The 21,131-nt window shown below is 32.1% G+C and overlaps 1 protein-coding gene across 2 annotated transcripts in view; it reads left to right on the top strand.

The window, feature by feature from the left end:
* Positions 1-11,930, top strand: part of LOC119631319 (acetylcholine receptor subunit beta-like 1) — a 12,838-nt gene extending 908 nt beyond the window's left edge. The window contains exons 3-8 of one of the 2 annotated variants that reach the window (XM_038023421.1): positions 6,736-6,872; positions 8,199-8,353; positions 10,473-10,917; positions 11,001-11,365; positions 11,432-11,666; positions 11,766-11,930. In XM_038023421.1, coding sequence (XP_037879349.1) covers positions 6,736-6,872; positions 8,199-8,353; positions 10,473-10,917; positions 11,001-11,365; positions 11,432-11,666; positions 11,766-11,930 — 1,502 coding nt within the window. The remainder of the gene's footprint in view (positions 1-6,735; positions 6,873-8,198; positions 8,354-10,472; positions 10,918-11,000; positions 11,366-11,431; positions 11,667-11,765) is intronic. The other variant, XM_038023422.1, reaches the window with a different exon arrangement.
* Positions 11,931-21,131: the final 9,201 nt, after the last annotated feature.

Genomic DNA, 21,131 nt, shown 5'->3' with positions numbered 1-21,131 from the left:
TTTTTTTTTTTTTTTTTTGTTTTTTTGTATTATTATAATTTAAATTTGCTTTGTTTGTTATTTTGATAAAGTTTTGTGTTTTTCTGTTTCTTCGTCTTCTTCTTTTGTGATCAAGTAATTCCTTTCTCCTCTATATATATATATATATATATATATATAAAAAAAAGAAATTATATTTACTTATTTAGCGTGTGTTATATAACAGTTTCCTACAACTTCAAAAAAAAAGGATGATAACTTTGTGTTATACAACAACAACAACAACAACAACAACAATTATAATAACAACAACAATAACAAAAACTAAATACCAATGATTTGATTTTTTTCTAACATAAACAAATTGTTGAAATACAAATTAAGAAAACTTTGACAATTTTTTAAAATGCCAAAAAAAAAACGATTTTAAAATTTGTCAAAGTTTTCCACGATACACCCAAGCATACACAAAATATATCAAAAAAAAAAAAAAATAGAAAAGGAGGAACAAATACACCCACGTTGCTGTGTAAAGCCGAGAAATTGATTCTCCCGATCTCTCTCTCTCTCTCTCCCTCTCTCTCTCTCTCACACAATCTCTCTCTCACTCTCTCTCTCTCTCTCTCTCTCTCTCTCCCTCACACTCTCTCATTGTATCTCTTTCTCTCGCTTTCGCTCTTTTACTCTGCCCTGTCAATACACTGCGTTGAATTTCGGGAGAGGAGAAATGAGAATAAAATTGCAAATTAAAAATTTTTTATACGGCATTATACGTTTTAGGCGGCGTTTTAGGGAATTTTACAAAGTTGTAAAATTTGTTGAAATCTCTATAGGAATATTTAGGATCTAAAAGTGGAAATGTGGAGAATATTACGAGGCACATATATATATATATATATATATATATATATATACATATATATTTATATATATATAAAATAATATTTAATTATTAGTAGATTTATTATAACTACAGATGATAACAGTAAAAATTTAATATTGTCACCCATTTCTCGACATCATCACAACATTTTGTATAACAAAAAATAAAGGCAAAAACAATAATCATACGAGTATCTTATAAATTAACATTTTTTAAATGAATATAATATAAGAGATTTCTGTATCAACTGCCGAATCTTAACTCATACTCCTTCTGATAACCGAAGATAATTCGGGGCAATGAAAAAAGCATAAAGACTCTCATCTCCAGAGAAAGGAAATAACGAAAAATTTCGTTTTTCTCTTTTTAAACTTATTCTTTTATTTTTGGTTTTCGTCACACAATTTTTTTGGTAAAGATATAATACTCCCTTCACATAACATCAAAAAAAGCACCTTCAGTCTTAGTATCTTTGAGTGGAAAAACTGAAATTGTTATGCATAGTTAGCAGACGCCTCCCATCATTGTCACTATGTTTTGTAACTAACTTACTTGTTGAAATACGAAAGATATTTTTTTTGGTTTCTTTTTTTTGTTTTTTTTTTTTGTTTTGTTATTGTTCCTTTTTATTATATTTCACCTTCCTCCTTTCCTTGCAATACCCACCGTCATGTGTTGGAAATAATTGCCAAAGCGACTGTAAAACCCGGGAGCATTGGATTTCCCCCTAAGATATAATTTAATCTGGCTATCATTTTGTCTTTGCGTGCAATTGCACTTGCATTTGTCTTTGTCGGCTCGTCTTTTCGTTTAATTGTCCTTTCATTCATACCTCTTTAAATTACGAGAAAGCATGCAACCACATATATACACGCCATTCGCTGTCTTTGACAAATTTGTCATGAATATGGACTTGGTGCGCTTATAAGAGTTTAAAAGCTTTCTCAAGAGAGACTGAACTCACATTTTCCGGTTGTCAGTAGCTTATGTCCTTTCAACGAGGATATCAATCGAAAATTTTAGTTTCTTGTAATTTTAGCTAATCAGTTTAGCTAAATCAGTTTTTCATATTTTTGTTAGGTGGTGGGTATTCAAAATTCGTCTCAAGGTGAATGCTTTTTTTTACTTTGTAACGCTATTTTTATCTCTTCTTAATATTTACACATTTGATTGCCATTAAATCGATTCGATTATTTTTAAGCCTGCATTGCAATGCTTTTTATTTTCATTTTCATATCCTCTTAACACTTTTCTCTCTTATGCTATTTCTCTTTTTTCGAACGATGTATTTTCCAATCTCCTAATTTTGGTCTAATATTGCTTGAGTACAATTACTAATTACTACGCGAGTATCTTTGGAAACTTTGCAGGAAGCAAATTTTGTTTTATTCAGTTTACATGCGAATCAGTTAAGAAAGCTAGTAAAGAAAAAAATGGAGACTATTTTTTTACATTAAAGAGTAGAAAAATTCATATATGAATGTAAGAGACAGTTGTTTTGTTCTACAATATTTTTGCTGTAGGCATCAGAAATTTTACATTGGAATCTTAACTATATATGTATATGCATACACATATTTATGTAATTCTTATGATAATAGCGTTTAATGTTGATTGGGCTATGCCCATCCACTTATATACTCTTTGCTGCGAAAGGCGAAAAAATTGAGTTAAGCAACTAAAATGTTGTTCACGCTTCCTAATCCTTGCAGATTAAGTTGAAGAATAAGTTCATGGCCGCTGGGCTTATAGGCTGAGATCCTCTCAAACTTGCCAAAATAGTTAAAAATAAAAAAGAAAAACTGAACTGTTATCGATTTCTAATTCGTATACTTGTCTACGACGATCGTCTTCGATTTTCTTTTTTGATATCAAAAAGGCTACAGTCGAGTCTAATAAAGGAAACCCCTCTCTAGAAGGCGAAATACCTACTTACCGGATACGACGCGTTCGGTTATTTCCTACAGATTAGATTTTTCCATCCGCCATTGCGTTTTGTTCTCGTCTTTACTCGGAATGGTAAAAGTTACGCAAACGAAAACCAGAGCTGAAATCCTTCATATATAAATTTGTTAAAATTGGAGTGTGGGTCGCGCTAATAAATCTATAAACTACGCTCGAAAACATAACAGCAATGGCTAAAAGACCAAATCGGTTAAAAAAAAAAAAAAAAACATCAAGCACCAAGAAAAAAAAAAGGAAAGAATTTTTAGTTTTTCTCTAAGCAATAAGTACAAGATGATGAATTCCTTGACTTGTTTTGCATAAGTTAATTCTTGAGCATGGCTTAACCACATTTAAATATGTTGTTTGGCACAATCACTTTTCGTTTCTTACAGTAGTTTCATTAAGTAAATAAACCATTTTTTAACCAGCCTACGTAAATGAGTACCCAAGAGAAGGCAAGTTGCAAACACAACACAGCGAGTGTTTGATGAATCCATTGATTCCAAAGGATACGTTTGATTCGTTGGATTGCATATCTACGATGTATTCGTTTCAAGCGAATGAATGAAGGGACATACCATTTAACTTCCAATTTATATGCAAAGTGCGAAATCTGTCTAGCCTAAGGCAGCTGCAAAGTTGAATTGGCGATTGTCGAAAAGTAACTACACTCTCACAACATCTCAATTGTTGGCACATGCCCAAGGGTATTGCTCAAATTTTTTTGTGCAAAAATGCTGGGTCGTCAGCTCATATTCAGGCCGAGAACTTTTCAAATAATCAACGCATCCCATGCGCCACGCTACTGTTAAATGCTTACTCCTTCATAGGGCATCAAGGCAAATGAATCGCAGATCAACCAATTCTCCCAAGCTGTATGCGTCCATCTTTGACCTAAATTGTTAAAAAAGTTTTTTCTGCTTTTGTTTTGGATATGCGAGTTTCTCTATCTCTCTCTTTTCTTTCCTATATACCATAATTAAGATTAAATATAAAAAAAGTATGGAAAGACTATGTTTAGTAGACAACAAATAGTTTTTCCAGAGTTTTCCTGGACTCAATTAAAGTTCTTCTTCTAATTAAGATCCTTTTTTCAGATGAGATTTGATTATTAAAGACTACAAGTTTTCTAGTTTTCAAGTTTATTAGCCTTCTCGTGCATGATTTCCGAATAAATTTTACTTATAAAGCAAAAGCTGAGCGGTCCAAAATTTTGCAGACTTAAATCGAAATTGAGAACAGAACGTTGTATTTTTTGCATCGACCTGATGTCTATTTTTAAATCGTAAAATTGCTCTCTTGGCTTTTGTTTATATAAATAATTTTTGGGATGTACGTATATATATCGCCGATTCTTTGGACTTTGAGAATACGATGCATCTAAAGCTAACAGTTTTGTTGGGTTAGCCAAAAAAAGTATCAAAGCCTTCCTTTAGCGAACCGATTCTTACTTCTTTGAATAATTTGTGAGTAATTGGTTCAAATATTTCTTGAAGGATCTTTTTTAGAATACTTATTCTATTAAACGAAAGTCATATGTTAACTTACGTTATATCACTCGGAATACTAATATTGCAGGCAAGGCAATTGAAAAAGTTCGAACGTCAGCTATGTCAAACGCCAATATTTAGTGGTAAATCTATATACATATATATGGGAGTTGGTCAAAGACGAAATTCATGAATTCCAGAAACAGTGTACAAGCACAAGTCAAAGTGTAACAATCGTTGAATATATTTATCCCATTCCTATAAGCTAAATTGCATGCGAAAAATTCTCGCACCTAACTGTTTTGCTATTAACGATGAGATAGTCCTTGTCCTTAGTTTACTGCCGAGTATCGATGTATTTAGGTTCATCTAGCATGCGGGCCTCATAAGCATTTACAAAATTGCCGAAGAAACACAGGCCCCTTACTCGAAAACATTAAATAAAAGTTCTTCATTCTTTTGATTTCGGGCGCGGTAAAATCGTTATAAAAACTTTAATCTCTAAAATTAAACAAAAAAGCGAATATATTGTTACAAATATAAAAATACTTTAGCAACGAGGGCAATCGTTGAGTTGTTTGTAGGATTTTTTACTTTTGAGGAGGGAATATCTGGTTACATTGAATATGTAATCATACCATCCTTCCAAATGCTTTTCCGAGTAGTTCCGTAGTGAGTGTATAAAGTTGGCATGTCCGGGCTGAATTCTCAGTGCTTAAGCCTTACTTCAGATACGTTCGGTACGTAATTGTAGCTATAGCAGACGCTCGCCCGGTAAAAGCATAACACATACGGATCAGGTATTCACCTCACTCTCTCTCTCACTCTCACTCATCTCTACGTTCCAGTCAATGTCGTGTTATATGCATAGGAGACGCGCCCGGCTTGGTTGCCCATTATCAAAAGCATGTCGATCAAAGAGAGATTTTTTGGATCGCTGCAGTACTCGTGGCACAAAACGAAATATATTTTAGGGAAACAAGAAAAATAAATTTGAACTGTCGAATTTATATAGCTAGAGGGTGTGAAAAATTTTTCCTTTTTGATTAAACATTGCAGCTATGTATGTTATTAAATGAAAAATTGTTACGCACACTTTCCATCCAAGAATATCGTGAATTGTTTACTGTTTTTAGCTTGATGAAGCTCTTAATGACTACGGTAGCGTATTCTAGGATTCTCTACAAATTTTGTTTGCTTACAGTAACCGATATTTGAATTTCGTGCAAGAAAAATGCTGTCAATGAACCAAAAAACCATAAAGACACGATTGCTAGCGAGCACTCATCGAGTTTAGATGATTAGATTTGATTTGATTCAACAGCAGAAATGTACACAAAATTATTCGCGAATATTGTGATCGAAATTTGGGGAAATATTTAAAATTAAATTTTAAAAAATTCTTCGAAGTTGTCTTTGTCGACTGGACTAAGTAATGACACAATGATCTCAATTGCTTCGAAAAGAGGTTCTTCTTCAGTAAGAGACCAGGGAAATTAAAAAAAACCTGTTTTAGCTTCGTAGCTTAAATGCATATTTTAAACGGGCTAAGTCGAAATCGACATATGCTTAGCTTATGAAGGTTGAGTAATTTTTTATGTTTTATTGTAATTTTATTATTCATTTAATTCAGTTAATGTGACTTAAACATTATGTAATACGTAACGTAAATAATAATAATATATATTATTCTGTTAGTATTTCGAATCAAAATCTATTCACCAATAAAGCCTATGCAATAAATTATTTTGCATTGTATCTATAATAAATCATAAGGAAGACAAACATCTTTCACCCATAAGCACATTTACTACATTGAAGAGCGCAACAATTTATTGTTTTACTTTATATTAATATACATATATATATTTACTAAGTCTTAGTTAAACCATAATTTTGTGTAGGCATCACTTTCCTTCTCGTTTGTTTTTCACTTTCTCTATCTTTCCATCACTCGCTCTCTCTCTCTCTCTTTCTTTCTTTGTCTTTGTTTCTTTATCTGTACGACTTTTTTGGACTTTACTTATTTTCAATTTTTTCAAATTTTTTTTTTTTTTTAAAACAATAATTATTAGAAATTATATTTGTTGTATTTGAGTTCTTTTTATTTATAATTTCTTTATCATTTTTTGTTTTCGCTTTAAGAATTTTCTCATATATGGTAGCAACAGCAACAATAAGTCACTTACAATCAACTTTTGCATCTTTCTCTGTTCCAAATTTTCTTTTTTTACGTTTGTTTTTTGACTATTTGTTTTTTTTCTCTCTCTCTTTCTCTCTCTATCTCAACATATGTGTTGTGTGTATGTATGTATATATACATTGCAATGCAATTAAATTATAAATCCATATGCGTTGTATGTGTGTATGAAACTTAAAAAAAAAAAAAAAATTATATAAAAAAACAAAAAAAAAAATATTTAAACATTCAAATAGTAAATGCATCCGAAGATGAAGAGCGCTTGGTACGTGACCTCTTTCGAGGCTATAACAAATTGATACGACCCGTACAGAATATGACACAAAAAGTTGGAGTAAGATTTGGTTTGGCGTTCGTACAGCTAATCAATGTCGTAAGTGTTCATTTTCTGAATAATTTAAAATAAAATAATAACGCAATAGTTAAACAAAGAAAAAAAATAATAAAAGTTAGATACTAAAAATCACACACAATATTTATATATATTGATTATATATATATATATATATATATATATATATATATATACTGATATATGTATGTGTATATATATATATGTATATATATATATATGTTGATATACGATATACTGACATATATATATATATGTATATACATATATATATATATATATATATATATATATGCTTACACATATATGTACTACAAAAGGATATTATAACACCTAATATAAAAAAAAAAAAAAACGAGAAAATAATAATTAGACTTCATTTTGATTTCGAGCATTCTAGTTAAAAGATATTTACATATAACATACGTTACGTGGTATGATTTTCCATTCTTCCTTTTTCGTTTTCCCGTCTTTGCCATGTATATAATCCAATTTCCCTATAAAATTTTTACGAATGAAAGGAATGCATATTAAATCGAAAGACCGAAATTTCATTTTCAATTAATGTAAATATATATTTTTTTCTTTTTTTTTTTTTGTAAATAAACAGTTTTTGTTCCATGTGATAATAACGTCGTTAAATTCTTCACATGGGCACTATAAATGAAGAATTTTATAAAATATATCTATTAATATTTATATATTTATTACTCTCTCTCTCTCTCTCTCTCTCTCTCTCTCTCTCTCTCTTTCTCTCTCTATCTCTATTTCTCTCTTTATTTAAATAACTCTCTTGTAAACTATTGACCAATGAATATTTGAATGATGAAATTGTTCTTACTCCTCTGCTCCTTATCGCCCGCTTTGCGTGTGCATACGTATGTGTGTGTGTGTGTGTGTGTGTGTGTGTGTGTGTGTTTGAGAGTGTGTATACTCTCTCGCTGTCACTCTCAATCACTGTCTACATGTCTCTCTCTGTCTCTGTCTCTCTCTCTCTCTCTCTCTCTCTCTCTCTCTCTCTCTTTCTGTTTTTCTCTTCTCTCATTGTATTTGCCTCTCCTTACCCATATATACAATAATAACAATAATATTCTCTTCGTTTTGTTTACTGAAAACAATACCATTGAAATAACATGTTATGCCCTGCAACCACATGTACTCGTATCTCAATGTGTGCGTATGCGTGCGTGTGTGTGTATGTCTCTAAACGTATGTGATTATCACTCACTCGTTCATCCCGATTCTCGCCTTGCTTTTGAGATTGACAAATAAAAAAAAAAAAAAAAAACAAATCCACAAAAAAAAACAATAATTATTGTTGTAAACAAACAACACTTTCCCCCCCAGAATGAGAAAAATCAAATTATGAAATCAAACGTATGGTTACGTTTGGTTTGGTTCGATTATCAATTGCAATGGGATGAAGCCGATTATGGCGGTATTGGTGTATTACGCTTGCCACCAGATAAGGTTTGGAAGCCGGACATTGTGCTATTCAATAAGTGAGTACATTATTCATCAACATTATCAATCATTTCGTTTTGGATAAGAGCCGAATAATAGGAAAAATAGGAAAGTAGGAAAGTTTAGAGCAATCTATCAAAATTCAAGATATATTGAGAAAGATTTCAACAAAATACATACACAGTGTACTATTAGTGGTAATATATTGTGCTATAGAGCGTAACACATTCATTACAATGTGTTACCAGCGGTATCCTTTCCTCAGACACTTTAAAGAATAAAAGCTTTTACCCATATCTCATAACTCTCGTATGAAATTCATTGCGCGGCGCTATACTACGCGAACGGTATTGATATTTTTCTGGCATTTAAATAAAATCACTCATATCTGACCAATTAGAAGTAGTAATTAAGCATCTCGGGCACACACTCTTTGTGCATTCTTTTTTATGTTGTCATAAGATCATTAACATTAAGCGGATCACGTTGAGTCTTTAAGGGTCATTTGAAAAATTGTTTTTTTTGTTTAAATTAACAAATAACTTGTTTTGTTAGTCTACAGTTCTACATGATGTCAAAATCAATGCTCTTCGTTTTTCTAGCGAATTTTACCATGAGCTCCCAATTTTGAAAAGAAAGGACTTAATGGACCCAAAAATCGAGACAGAGAACAGTGGTCGCAGTATCACATCCGATAATGTCTTTATGAGCGACGAACTGAACCAAAGCCCGTATAGTCTATAGTGTCTGTGTAATATCTATTTTAACCATCCTCTTGGCCGTAAAAATGAAGCTATTGCCGTCAAATTTCACAGAGACTTTGGAAGTTATAGCACGTAGGACACGTTTACATTGTAAAAGATTTGCTCACAGCCGAATACAATTTTCTTACTTTAATTTAATTTTTGAGGATTATATTAATACGAAATCAGAAAATATATGGTTTGAGTGCAATCTTCTTTGCTTACATAAAACTTGTTTCGATAAATAAGCGAATCTGCATTGTAAACAGCTTTCTGTCGAAGATATGGGATTCCTCTTAACTGCGAGTTTTTGACGATTCACTGAAAACAAAACCCGTAGTGCGGGCTTAGGATTAAAGGTGAAGTTTAGACATTTATTGAGTAACGTTGAAAACCTGACGCTCCTCCTCAATAGGAGTATTTAAAAATGTTGAGTAAATTCTTTTTAGGAAGTTCGCCTTAGAATCCGTAGTAAGGTCTTCTTAAATAATCTTTATATTGCGTACGATAACGTTTTTTTTTTTTTTTTTTCTTTGTTTATTGTTATGTGAGCATTGAGAAATACTTTAAATGGTTTTTGGTACATATTTTGATTTAATTTTTGGTTAATATTATCTACGTTTTCGGTACCCTTTCCATACAGTCTGCCTTTGCGATCTGTCGCCTCTTTATCACTTTCTTTGCCTGATCGTTTGTCAGTCTGGTCGCTTTTCCATATGACCATTTATACGATCTTCGATTCGATTTCTTCTTATTTTTTTCCTTCCTCTGTTGGTCTATCTCTCTGACCGTTTTCTTGACCGTAAGCCCCTCTTTTCGCTCGTCTATCTACTTTTCTTTATATCTAAAGTTTGGCACACATATATATATAACATAGATAGATGATCAGTAAGTAATATTCAAAACGTTTCTTATTCGTAGAAATCAAAATCCTGTGCTTTTTGATGAAATCTTAGGTTTTCAGCTATTTTAGATATGCTTGTAAACGAAGTTAGCCCATTTTTAACTAACTATCAAATGGAGCCATAAGTAAATTTTGGAATTATCGCATGGTAGTCTTGATTATTTTTATATATGGCTTGTGTTGTAACATCAGACAGACGCACAGTGCTAGAATGCACACAGTTTACCTAAAGTCTTCAATTGACCAATTGACCAATATTTCTCGATACTCGGTATTATGAAGAGATCGAAGTTGCTACTGGTTTGCATTTTCTCTTTACTGAATGGAATATTTGAAAAGCGTAGGAAACGTTCATTTTATCATACTTGTCAGGTTCGTTCGTAACTTCCATATATATTAATGTTTATGTAGAGAACGTATATATGCTATGCATATTATCTGCATATATATATATGTATATGTACATATATATGTAAATGTAAGATTATTAAATGAGGATTTCTTATCTAGTGCTGACGGTAATTACGAGGTGCGCTACAAATCTAATGTATTAATTTATCCTACGGGTGAAGTGTTATGGGTGCCACCGGCGATCTATCAAAGTTCGTGTACCATCGATGTCACCTATTTTCCATTTGATCAGCAAACTTGTATAATGAAATTTGGTTCTTGGACTTTTAACGGAGATCAAGTATCGCTAGCGTTATATAATAATAAGAATTTTGTGGATTTGTCGGATTATTGGAAATCGGGTACTTGGGATATAATTGAAGTGCCTGCCTATCTAAATGTTTACGAAGGTGATGGTAATCATCCTACGGAAACAGATATAACATTTTATATTATAATACGACGTAAGACATTGTTCTATACTGTGAACTTGATATTGCCAACAGTATTGATATCATTTCTATGCGTATTGGTTTTTTATTTGCCAGCAGAAGCGGGCGAGAAAGTAAGTGAAATGAATTCAATAAATTTAAATATGTCCATGCCCATATTTGCTTTGCTTGCGGACTATATTTTTTTTTGTTTTAGGTTACCTTGGGCATTAGTATTCTACTATCACTGGTCGTGTTCTTGTTGCTGGTGTCGAAAATTCTACCACCCACCTCTTTGGTTTTGCCACTAATAGCTAAGTATCTATTGTTTACATTTATCATGAATACGGTCTCAATTTTGGTTACTGTGGTCATCATTAATTGGAATTTTCGGGGACCGCGTACCCATCGTATGCCTATGTGGATACGTACAGTTTTTCTTCATTATTTACCTGCCCTTTTGCTAATGAAACGGCCACGCAAAACTCGTCTGCGTTGGATGATGGAAATGCCAGGCATTAGCATGCCAGCTCATCCGCATCCATCGTATGGATCACCGGCCGAATTACCTAAACATATTAGGTAATGTATCGCAAGCGAAAAGTAATTTGAAAGATTCTCTTAAAATTTGCTTTCGTTGCGCATTAGTGCCATTGGTGGTAAGCAGTCCAAAATGGAGGTTATGGAATTATCCGATTTACATCATCCAAATTGTAAAATAAATCGTAAAGTTAATAGTGGCGCCGATCTAGGACTTGGCGATCAGTGTAGAAGGGAAAGTGAATCGTCTGATTCCATACTATTATCACCGGAGGCCAGTAAAGCTACCGAGGCGGTAGAATTCATTGCTGAACACTTACGTAATGAAGATCTTTATATACAAGTGAGTGCATTAGCATGCTTTTAGGCTTATCGTTACGTCAACTCATCTCAAATCAAAAATTTCAATTATTATTATATTTTTTCTTTACGTTTTTTTTAGACACGCGAAGATTGGAAGTACGTAGCTATGGTTATAGATCGATTGCAATTGTATATTTTCTTTATTGTTACCACTGCCGGTACAGTGGGCATATTAATGGATGCCCCGCACATTTTCGAATACGTGGATCAAGATCGCATTATAGAAATCTATCGTGGCAAATAAGTTGCGTTGAAAGAAAAAAAAAAAAAAACAAATAAAAAATAAACAAACACTCGCAAAAGCAACCACATTGTTGTTGCATTTTTCTAATCTTAAGCTACTAAGAAAATACAAAACAAACAAAAAAAAAAAAAAAAAACACACGAACTAAGAAAAAAAAATATATCGAAAAGAAGACAAAAAGTTAAACATTGCAATTTGCAACAATAATATTAAAATAAAAAAAATGCTAATTTTAATTGAAAACAACTTCGTTAAAGGAAAATAACAGATTTGCAAACTTTGCAATTAAATTAAATTAAGTGAAACAAAAAACAAGAAAACAAAAAAAAATAATAATGAAATGAACAATTTTTTTACTAGCAAATTTTTTGATAACCAAACAATGCACCACCACTACCACCAACCATCCTTATCAGCATTATAATTTACATATAAATATTTCATCTAACAATTGAAAGGAGTATTATTAGTTAAAATCTTTAGCGTGTATGTACGTAAATAACAAAAAAAAAAAAAAAAGAAAAGCAAAGAAATTTATTAAAATGCAATTGTTTGCTTGATGAAGAAAAGTTGCTCACTAATAGATGAAATGGAGAACAAAATATTATTGATATTGAGAAAAAAATAAAAAAAAAAGAAGAAGAAAATTTGTAGCTCATTAAAAAGACATTTTAAAATTTATATGAAATCCACATGAAAACACTTAACAAAATTGCATCACACAACATAAAACAAATGCATAGAATTGAATAAATTAATAAATAAATGTGAAAAGAAACTCGATTAATGGGGAACCCATCCTCCAACTTCCATTCTATTCTATTTTAACCAACTTAAGCAACTTTCGATTTTTGATACGCTTTAAAGGACGCTGAGACCAACCTATTAGAAAAATCTCTCACCTCACCGACGAAATCGCTATGTATCGCTAAATATGCTCGCCCCATATAACACATGAGACACTGATTTAATTATAAAAAATTTAAACAAAGTGCAGATAGATAGCCCACGAAGACAGCCCGTATTCTCTTGGGGGTTGTAACCTTTGCCATAAAACGTTTACATCTACCTTCACAGTTACCTTTATATTCAGCTCCCAAAATGATGGAAGCAAGCCAGGTCGCTGCTGTAATTGTTTTTAACAATTTAAAAAAATTTAATTTTCATCTTTTAAATAAAAAAAAAATTGCTTTTCAAAGTTTCCTCTTGCTACTCTACCGAAGAGTATCTTATCGTCTAGAAATTTCTCCTGTAAAGGTAAAGCTTTGTTCTTGTCCATTTCGTTGATCATAACGTGCAGTTTGTTGAAGTTGTGTGCATTAGCAAACCATTTCAACGCGAACATATCTTAAGTACATGGCATTACACATTCGCACATGTCGCGCAGGATATAATAAGTTATTGTTATTGCTTTTCCCCTGCTAGCAGGCATAAATACGTGTCAAAGTATCGAAATCTTGACCTGAGTATCGATTAGCCCATCGGTTTGTGCAGAATTAACAAGGAACTCTACAAACATTGTATATATACATATATATTTGCTTAATGAACATAAGAAATTTCTTTCAAGAAGTTTAGTTCATTATTCAGGACACGTTCCAATGATGAAAATTCTTTTTTAATGTTTGGTGCCGGTACAATTGGGAATTTAAAAAATGTTAAATAAGGGTTTGGCTATTCATAATGTTATTATACCCTATACCCTATAACATAAAAAGACTTCTTGCTATACGTTTGGTAGCAGTGGGTTGCTGTGTTTGCATAAAATGTCACACAACATTAACTCTACAATAAAAGCCAGTAATAGCAAGAGCAACAACAACAGTAACAATGCTAACAAAAGAGCAAAAATAATAACATATGCGTGTTATTTCGCTATGTATACAATATTTCAAAGCATTTGCAAATAAATTAACAAACAATGAAAATTGTTTAACAATAAGGAAAAGAAATACGAGTACGAAAAACCGCACAAAATCGTATATATAAGAGCATGTGCGGTTGTATGTTAAAAGTATACATTTATAGAGAAATAAGAGTATGCATTTACATGTACATGTGCATATGTATGCATGCACAAATGCAAGTGCATATATACATGCATCCATCCATCCATCCATCCAGCCACTCAAGTATTTGTAGCAATCTTTTATGTCAAAGGCTCTTCAAAAATTGTGCTTTTGTGCTTTTGTTTGTGTGTTTGGCGAAAATTTAATTTAATATTTAAATGAATTGTTGCCGAATTATTGCTGGATTTCAGTTTTTCGGTAGTCGACACCGATTTTTCACCGAATATTATTATTGTTGTTTTTTGTTTTTGTTTTCGTTTTTGTTTTTTTTTACATTTTTGCCAGCCAACTAATCAATAGGTGTTAATAAATGACGGCACATGTGAGCGCGTACTGTACGTACTTTTATGCTAAATGTGTTAAGATTTCACTGCAATTATTTAATGGCGGTTAAGACTACTTGTTATCGTTGCTGTTGTTGTTGTTGTTGTTGTTCTTGTTTTTGTTAAATCTTATTACTATTGCATGCACGGTTATGCAATCGATTGTTAAAGAGTTAATGAATAAATATTTATTTGTTAAAACTATTAGTGAAAATGCTTCTAAATGTTTGTTAATGGTTTGTTTATGCGTTTGTAAATATTTTTAAAGAATTGATTTGTTGTTTTATTTATTTTTTATTTATTTTGGAATTGTGTTGTTCAAGCCTTTTGTTTCGCCGTTCGACTCACTAAAAATGTATGAAAATTATGGAATATTAAAAGATTTACAAAATAAATAAATAAAGAAAACGAAACGAAGCGAAGCGAAACAAGAACAGTATACGTTAAACTGAAAACCAGCAAAAAAGCTGCATTTGATTATTAGCGCGATTACGATTACGATTATTTTAGTATGCAATCCTTTTTAATAGTTGTTCTGCCATATATACCGTTTTCAGTACACGCTAAAGTTAATGATTTTTATTTTATTTTATTTACTTATTCAAAATAGTTACAAAAATTTTCAACCAAATACAATATTGAGGGGGATATATACAAATTTTGTAAAGTACAATTTATCATTAATTCTAAATAATTATCGACTAAACCTTAGGTACATAAAGAAGAAAAAAAAACAATCGAAAATTGCAATTTTAAACTAAATTAAATGAGAAAAATTATTGAAAATAAAGAAATCAACAACAACAATAACAACTATAATAACAATAATTCTACATGAAATTGAATAGGCTCCAACAGGCATGCAACATGGCAAGCGATAAGGCACGAAAGTATGCACGCATTTCGCCCATGTGCATGGACACTTACGAAAAAAAAAACTCGAGTCCATTTGGAGTTACCAACGAAAAGTTACGTTTTCTCGAAGGTGTTGTAGTTCTCATCTAACATCATGCATAAAACGCTAACAGCATTAAAAAATCAGTAATGTGTCTGCGAGTGAGACAGTCCCAAAAAAAAAAAAGAAATTTGTAGGTCGACCTTAGATTTTTTAATTTAAGAAATGACAATCTAAACATGAATTCTTGCTAACACTATTTTATGCGATGTAATTACATTTGCAAATATTATTTGAGATGTGTACCGATAAAGGTACACGTGGCACATCGTTTAGCCAAAGCTTTCAATGGATATTTCAATTGGTACGTAACTCTTTGCTTCATAGTTTTCATGTATATATACCATATATATATATAATAAATGATTTTTTGCCGTTGTTTAAATAATTGTAGTTACGAAAAATGTACAAATATTTCATCTCACGTGTACGCATGAAAACAGTATCTATTCAAAATGATTAAATATGTATTTTATGTACCGAACACGGTATGTATGGATGCGTGGAAGTGGCATCTCAACTTATTATTTATTAATTTATTTATTTATTCAGCTATTCGTAGCTACATACCGTAATGTTTTAGAAAGTGTAGAGTAAAGAAAAGGACTTTTTCCTTATAAGATTCACTTCCCACACCCACCAGGTCCACAAAGGACAAACAGGAGAAATGCTTTCTGAGCAGATTTCAGGTGGGAGACCATACACCTGAAGCATCCTTGACTATGAACCTAACTGGGGGTATATACAAGATTTTTGTTACGTCAGGGTTCTTAAAATCCTTAGCCTGCCTTTTCATGAAACTAAGAAGCTTCAAATTCCAACCATTAATACGGCAAACAGGAGACATCGGCGTGACTCTGTGAAGACTTGAGGACACGCCATTAAACTCGCACCATTTCGCTAAGAATATAGCAGATGAAACTGAAGCTGATAGAAGCTCCCCACGTTCTCAGAGCAACGGTATTTTGTCCCATTAGTAAAATTCCGTTAACAAGAAAACCGTTAACGAAGAAGGGGATCGTAACAACTTTCTCATTCAATAGTTATACTTACCAGCGAATATCTCTCTCTTTCTCCCTTTCTCTCTCTCTCTCTCTCTCTCTCTCTCTCTTCTCCATTAACAATATATATTTAAAAGCAACAAAAGACATCGCTGCAGTATACGTTTTGTTAACATGGTTTCTTCTAATGGTATTGTTAACAGCATAGGCATATGACTAAATTCAAAAAACTCCGAAAAGTTGAATTTTTAAATAGTTGCGAACAATTAGATGTCAATTGAACCATCTTTCACTGTGCAAAATGATTTTAGATAAACAATTTATTATTGTTTTTAATTCAATAATTCCGGACATTTTTTGCACGTAACGCTCATTGGCATATATTTAAAATAGCAATAAATAATAATAATCATGTTGACATGCGAACCCATATACGATATCATTGGACATTATTTTATGATTTTTTGTCTTGGCTAAGAAAGAATACAAAGTTTTTCAAACAGCATCTCAGGCTTGGCATCTCGACTTGGCTTGCCGGACGATTGGTTCTGGCTATAGGGAAATGTGAGTATAGAAAATTACATTAGTAATTGCTAATGCAAGTTATAATCCATCTGATTAGCTCTAAAGAATGTAGGCTTTTAGTTGATGGTCGGAGACTATATTTAAAAATAAGTTCGGTTGATCCGCAACTGCCTCTGTAATGAAGACAAAGCTCCAAGTTATAGTATACGTAAGATATGGCCTTACATCTTGATACGAATGTTGTATTTGTCCGTATCTCGTTAAACTTCAATGTGCAAATGCATGGACCCCTGTACAGACCAGCCTATGATAAGCGAAACATTTAAACTCAAAATTGCTTTGCCATCTCTGAGAAAGGTACGTGGTTTTGCAAGCAGTGGTATTCTCGTACTGCTCTACTAAGGTGCCGACGTATTGTTTGACTGATTTGGACCATTTTCAATTCCAATGTGCAATACGTGCAAGAATCTTCAATCTGTTTTCGCCAAATTTCAAGCGAATATTTTCGCGACCATTAGATTGTTTGTCATATAAAATACCCACACGGACGTACGCACATATCTAGATCGTTCCAGAATTTGATTTAATAGATACCTGCTTCATAGGCTCTTTGAAACTTTTGTTTGGCTACTGCAAACGTTTTGATAAATGCTGACTTAACCTCTATCCCCGGATGATGGGAAATAAAATGAATGAAACTCATAAGACAGGCGGCGAAAGATGACAATTTATGATAATGTTATTGAAGCAGGAACTAATGCAAAGAGACGGTTTTAATCGTTTTCTAAATTTATTATAAATATTTAATTTGTTTTATATTTTTATTGAAATTTTTCGTACTATAAGGATATAAAAAAAAACCCAAAAAAGAACAGGAATCGTTTTTAGTGAATAAAAAAAAAAAAAAAAAAAACAAAAAAGAATGAAAAATACATTGAGCCTTTCGAATTTATTGATGTATAAAAGAAATGAAAAGACGAATAAAAGTCCAATGCGTATACGATATCAGTACCGTGTAATTCTAGACAAGAATCGACACTCCCTCTTATGAGTGTCACGTAAGTAAAAAAGCGATGAGCAACGATGTTACATACCGGCCGATGCACAAACGTATTTATCATAACTAAAAACTCTGCCAAATGCATTGATCTTAAAGGGAGTGTGGGTTTCAGTCTTTTAGTCTTTTTTTTTGTTTTTGTTTTTGTTTTTGTTTTGTTTTTTGTGTAATATGGTTATTAAAATTGAAATTGAAATTTTATTTTGAAAATAATGTCACAGATCATGCTTTGATTTTCTTTGATCTTAGTTTCGATTGTGGGCGTCATTAAATTAATATGAAAATAAGCGAAAATATTTTTCAAGTATTTAGTTGATTTCGTTTCGTTTTCAGTTTCATTGCTTTATAAATAAACATTTTTTTTTTTTAACCTGTCAATCGATATTCAGAATCAATTGCACGTTTTTTTCTTCGAAAATCGTAGTTTGGTGGATTTTTGTTTTTTTTTTTATTTATTTATTTATTTATTTTTTTGCTTTTGTTTTTGGAAATTCCATTCTTAATAATTTATTCATATTGTTTAATTATTTTTGCATTGATGTGACAAAATGTATTCATATTAATTTTCATTTTGCAAATCATTAGAAAACAAAGTGAGCAAAACACAAGACTACCGAAAAAGTAAAATAAAAGGAAAACGAAAACACTAAACAAAAAGATCAGGCACAAAGAGAGGCGTTGGTGTTGGTGTTCTCTGTTGCTATTGCCGCTGTTGCTGCTGCTGTTGCCGTGCACACACGAGTTCATGACACATTACACCATTAACTTCAAGTACACCACAAAATTTCCAAGTGTGAAGGTATGTCTGTGGGTATGACTTAGTAGTACCAGCTCAAATAAATGACAACTGTTGATGTTCATAACGATGATTATGATTTTTTGTTCCTTTTTTGTTGGTTTTGTCAAAAGAGATAAAAAGTATTATGAAAAGAAAACAAAAAGAAGAAAAAAAAAAAAAACTAATATAATATAACTTCTAACCTCAGTCATTGCAACAGTCAACAACATCGTCATCATCATCATCATCATCATCATCATCATTATCATAATTATCATCATTATCATCATCAACGCTGCCATCCATCTTCTACATTAGCAGTATAGTACAAGTCATAATTGTCATTATGTTGAACCTTTTGGTTATCTCCACTTGTTACGTCTTTAGTATTGTTGCTATTGCATTCACTGCAGTTGAGTATATTAGAAATTAAATAGGTTTTCTTTGCAATTGTTTTTGTTGTTCTCGATGATGCTGATACATACACTAAATACATTTTATTAACTTGGCGACCTTAAGTATACGCTCTCTCGTATTATTATGCAATCTTAAATTTTAGTCTTGTCTTCGTGGTCATTATAATGCATGTTCAAACCATTTATCATTATTAAAAAAGAATTGAAAATATGAACACGTAGGTGCACACATACTTTGTCATTATGTTCGTTACATAGTGATTAGCTATTTGTACGGCAAATAAACATTTTAAGTTTTCAATATAATAGCCTAGACTTTTGGCCGCTTTGTGCAGAGCGTCTACTAAGGCTTAGTGAATTAAGAAATCTCACTGATCGACACGATTCGGTTTCCTAAACATTAGTTTAACTAAAGATGAAAGTAAAGCTTATCGATTTATCCGACTTAAATTCATAAGCGAGCGAAGTTTATTATGAAAACTTTCATCCCTAGAGGGATTTCCTATTTTCGTAAAATAACATAATTCAAAGCAAGAGGATCTCTTGAAACCGTGTAAAAGTTGGTCATTGGAGTGTCAGAAGTCTGTTTGTTATTTCACAAAATGCTAATAAAGTGAAAGTTTCATCAAGACACTAGATTGTAAATTAATATCGTAAGAATTCGCTTGTGTGGCCGAAAGCGAGGAATCTTGCAACTAGCAACTCAATGGTCGTGGGTTCGAATCTCAAGTGCCGTAGAGTTTTTAATAAAAGCCAATAGCCTTAGATGCTAGTGCTTTAAGATTTTACAGTTAGAATTTATAATAATAATAATAATAATAATAATAATAATAATAATAATAATAATAATAATAATAATAATAATAATAATAATATCGTAAAAAGACCTATTGTTGCCCTCCAAATGCAAACTAATTGCGTAAAACTTTTAATAAGTGTAACCGATAACTGATCGAAGCTACTTTCTTGCACTCCCCTACGGGTCTTCTATTCCTGTTTACTTCACAAGCGTATTTCTAAAGTGCACTCGCTCATGTTAATTACTTTATTTTTATCCAAATGTTTGATTTCTTATATTTATTTATTTATTTGTTGATTGTCTATTTTGTCATTTTGTAAATAAATTCACAAATTATGGATTAAAAGGCTGCCGACTAACCTAGATCATACGCTCGTATGCTGTACTGAAAGCTTTACTGAACTTGAGATTTAGACCCGCCATCATTAAGTTGTTAGTCGCTATCCTTTCCATTAATTGGCTACTTACGCGAATGAAATTTCTTATGCATTAAATATTAATGCAAAAATGTCTAAAATGAAAAACTGAAAACTTACCTGCTACGTTATACTAAGATGGTGTATCGATAGGCATATCGATCTGCGAGTCAAACATATTTTTACTTTACTTATGCCTATACAATCGTTCGGAAATGCATTGTTTGTTTAGATATATTCCTTCGGAATTTTACCGCAACACTTCCCGGTATGGGTTAATTAAATGAAGCCCTTAAATGTTTAAAGCGTATGATAAGCATTACATCACTTAAGGGAAATACAATAACGCTCGAGTATAAGATAAGACAGATTGTATATGGTCACAAACTTTTCTCTTTGGGCAAGGCAAGCCCTATCTAACATTTCTAATTACTTATTGTCCCTATGGTATTTAGCACAACGACACGCCCCACGAAACGCCCCTTTCGCTCTTTCGATCTTATGCAGCCATTAGGTCTCCGTCGCCCTCACGTCGACATTCTGCAAGCACTGAAATACTCAATCGCCAGTTCATTGTACATGCGGCAAAATGAGTTGGCATCCTGACACCCCTACACCCTAAAAATTGGATTAAAAAACTTTCGGCTATTCGGCATGGTGCGCTATTTAGCCCGTCTTGCATTTTAATCATCCATATATGTTGGACTGCTATTCAACTCGCTTCTCCATGGATTTTCAATGACCAAAAAAAAAGCGTCGACCTAGCAATGCTGGACAGTCAATTACGCTACTATTTTTCTGATTCCCTCGATGACATCACATACCGATGTTGAGTTTTAGATCTTCAAGCGAATTGCTTAGT

Source organism: Glossina fuscipes, unplaced genomic scaffold (assembly GCF_014805625.2).
Source record: "Glossina fuscipes isolate IAEA_lab_2018 unplaced genomic scaffold, Yale_Gfus_2 1, whole genome shotgun sequence".
Taxonomy (NCBI): Eukaryota; Metazoa; Arthropoda; class Insecta; order Diptera; family Glossinidae; genus Glossina; species Glossina fuscipes.
The sequence above is the reverse complement of the archived record's forward strand: the minus strand, read 5'-3'. Positions and strand labels throughout refer to the sequence as shown.